We start from the raw sequence: 3,353 nt of genomic DNA, 5'->3' as shown, positions 1-3,353 counted from the left end.
TAAGGTAATATAGGGTTTCGAGGTAATATCCCTCCCCTGTCTATTTATTTAATAGATAAAGAGAATAATTCGGGCTATATAGGTACGTACGAGCTTCCGGCCCTAAAGACGTACGTAGTCTTTCTCTATAAGTAATTTATAGAAGATATTTTAATTAGTATCTTGCTTAGGTATACTATTTACCTTATTAAGAGTTCGGTAGTTTTTACTCCCTATAGCTCCGGTAAATACGACTCTCCGACCTTAGTAGTCCGATATCGTTCTCTCCTAGGAGCTATTATTATAGTTTATTTAAGACTCTCGTACTTATCGTTCCTATAGTCTATTAAGTAGGGTTAGGGTTTTCTTTACTACGGATACGAAGACTTAGAAGAGGAATTTAATACTAAAACAATTAACAATTATATTCTCGTAAATCCCGGTAAACTTAACCTTACTAGCCGCCCTGTTTATTTTTATCCTTATATCCGAGTTAATAGGTAGCTTTAGGCGTCGAGTAAGTCGGAGGCCAATAATAACGGCCTTAGCTCCTCTAATAATAAAGGCTCGAATAGTTATATCCCCTACCTTAATAGAGATAAAAATACTAGGAGTAATAGTAAATCACTTAGTAATAGTATTGTATTTTATAGTATTCGGTTCACGATAGATCTTACTTACCTTAGGTATAGGTCCCTAGCTAATCTCTCAGCTAATAAAGCTATAGAAATAGGCGTTAATGTATATAGTACTATCGTCGTATCCTTTATTAGGTAGTAGCGTAAGCTCGTTAGTTCCTCTACTAAAGAACTATAACGTAAAGTACTAGTAAGCTAGGAACACTAGTAAGCTAGGATTTTGTCTTAGTACGACTAACTTCTTAATTATCGTACTATATCTTAATAATATAATGTTTTATCGTCTAATAAAGAAGGCAAAATTGCTCTTACCCTCTCTACCTATCGTTAGGGCCGATTTCCGAGTGTCCTACGCGTAGCTATAGTATATTACGTACTTTATTCGACGCTAACTAGCCGGTACTACGGAATTACTCCTCGCGTCGATACTCGTCCTATCTAGTATAAACTTACGTTAACCGAAGAATAGACGATTATTCGATATATCCTCGACCTCGATTCGCGAGGATTCGCGCCTACCCTTAGCGAGGTAGTAGATATAGCGGACAAGCTACTCGGTAAACGCGACGCGGATCCGGTAGATAAGAACTAGGTAGAGAGATTCGTTTCGCGCTCTACTAAGCTTTTAATAGCCTTTAACCGAGTAAAGGACCGTTAGAGAATACTCTAGGAAGATCTAGAAGTTATAAGCGCCTAGTTTAAGCTTATATAAGAGACGATTACTAAGTATAGCGTATATAACAAGGATATCTATAACTTTAATAAGACGGGCTTTTAAATAGGCGTGATTAGCTCTATAGAAGTCGTTACTAGCTTAGAATAACGCTCTTGCCCTACGGCTACTTAGCCTAGTAATAGAGAGTAGGTTATAGTTATTTAGAGTATCTACTCTACTAGCTACTCGAACCCGCTCTTTATTATCTATATAGGGCGCGTCTATATTTTAGTATAGTACGAAGAGGTAGATATACCGCGGAATTAGAAGCTTACGGTCTCCGAGAATAGATAGATAAATAACGTACTTAGCCTCGAGTAGTTAAAGCACTTTAACGCGTATATAGAGGCGCGTTCTATCGGTAGCTATAGGTTGCTTATTTTGGACGGCTATAAGAGCTATTTAGACTAGGGTTTTAAGAACTACTATCTAGACTATAAGATCCTTACGCTCTATATACCGGAATATTTGTCTTATATCCTATAGCCTCTTAACGTAGCCTGTTTTACGCCGTTAAAGCTAAAGTACTTATAACGCGTACGGGACTTAGCGCGTTAGCGCGTCTTCTATATCAATAAAGAAACCTTCTTTCCGGTATTTAGAGACGCGTTTTTCGACGTATTTACCGCGTTAAACTATAAGAAGGCCTTTGAGGCCATAGGGTTAGTTTCTATTAACGCGTAAGTAGTACTTAATCGCCTTAATATACGCCTACGAACCCCGCTCGGACTAACCCTACCTTAGACGGCATTATAGTAGTCTTAAACTCCGAGTAAGTCGAAGGAGTTTACGTCGTAATCTAGGCCTATATACGACGCTATACTAAGCAACTCCTAAATAGCTAATAATAGCTTCTCTTAGCTTATAAAAGGCGGCGAAGTAATGCTATAAGAGAATACGCTTCTTAGAGCTCGTAACTCTAAGCTTAAACGACAAGTTAAGACTCTTATAAAGCAACGATCTTATAAACAAAAGCGTCTCTAGTACGGCGGGGTCTTAGAGTATAGAGTTGGCTCGTTATAGGTAGTCGTCGAGTCGTTAAAGGCTATAGAATAGTCAAAGAAGAGTCGTAGGTCAGAGGGTACGAAAGAGGGCTAGCTAAGTAGACGGTAGTATAGTAACTACGGTCGAACTAGCTATAATATACGAACGTACTAGGAAGACAAAGAGAACAATTCTAAATCGGATAAGAGTATTGAGCTCACTAGTTCTCTATTTAATAGTAGTGAAAACGATTAATAAAGAATACGAGTTAGTCGTACTAAGACAAAATTCCTAGCTTACTAGTATTTCTTACTTACTAGTACTTTACGTTATATATATTCTCTATTAGAATTACTTAATCGCTAATATTACTTCGTGATATGGATACCCCCTTTATAATTAGTACTATTGAATCTACGTATACGCCTTGCTTTAGGCCTCTTTATATAACGACTAGTATTACGCTTATAACGGTAATAATATAGTATTAATTACTCTGCCTTCGACTTTAGACGGCTCTTCTCCTACGGCTCCTATACGTTATCTCTCTACGGCTATAACGTTCGAAATTAGATAGGGATAAGTATTAGAACCTTACTATTAATAAGTCTATTTAAGCTAAGAGAATATTATCTACCTACTATACTACTATCTAGTATTATCTACTTCTTAGACTTTAGTAGATCAAATAGTAACGTGCTTTACTACCGAGCGGGCTATACTACCGAGCGGGCTACTTTTACTAAGAACTATACTACTTCTACTTTAATTACGACGGTATCTTAATACGACAACATCCTATAGAATCGTTACTAGGAGGACAATTTCTCTTTAGATTCTTCGCTATCTAGTAAGTCTACTTAATAGGTACGTACGTTATACCCCGACTTGCTATATTGCTTATAGCGTCGTAGCCTTAGTACTAGCCGAACACTATATAGTAACTCTCTACTTACTTCCTACCTCCTAGTATACTCTAGAGGTATTAATTACGACGCCTTATTAAAGGTTAGAGACCCTCTAGACTAAATATACTT

The 3,353-nt window shown here is 37.2% G+C and overlaps 1 protein-coding gene across 1 annotated transcript; it reads left to right on the top strand.

Moving 5' to 3' along the window:
* Positions 1–2,696: 2,696 nt before the first annotated feature.
* On the top strand, positions 2,697–2,889 carry CLAFUR5_20247 (uncharacterized protein; the record flags this gene model as incomplete). The annotated part of the gene is made up of 2 exons (XM_059463083.1): positions 2,697–2,734; positions 2,802–2,889. The coding sequence occupies 2 exons, from the start codon at positions 2,697–2,699 to the stop codon at positions 2,887–2,889; spliced, it is 126 nt and encodes a 41-aa protein (XP_059318925.1).
* Positions 2,890–3,353: the final 464 nt, after the last annotated feature.

Source organism: Fulvia fulva, chromosome 3 (assembly GCF_020509005.1).
Source record: "Fulvia fulva chromosome 3, complete sequence".
In the NCBI taxonomy this organism is placed as follows: domain Eukaryota; kingdom Fungi; phylum Ascomycota; class Dothideomycetes; order Mycosphaerellales; family Mycosphaerellaceae; genus Fulvia; species Fulvia fulva.
Note: the sequence above shows the minus strand (reverse complement) of the source record. Positions and strands in the feature narration are given on the sequence as shown.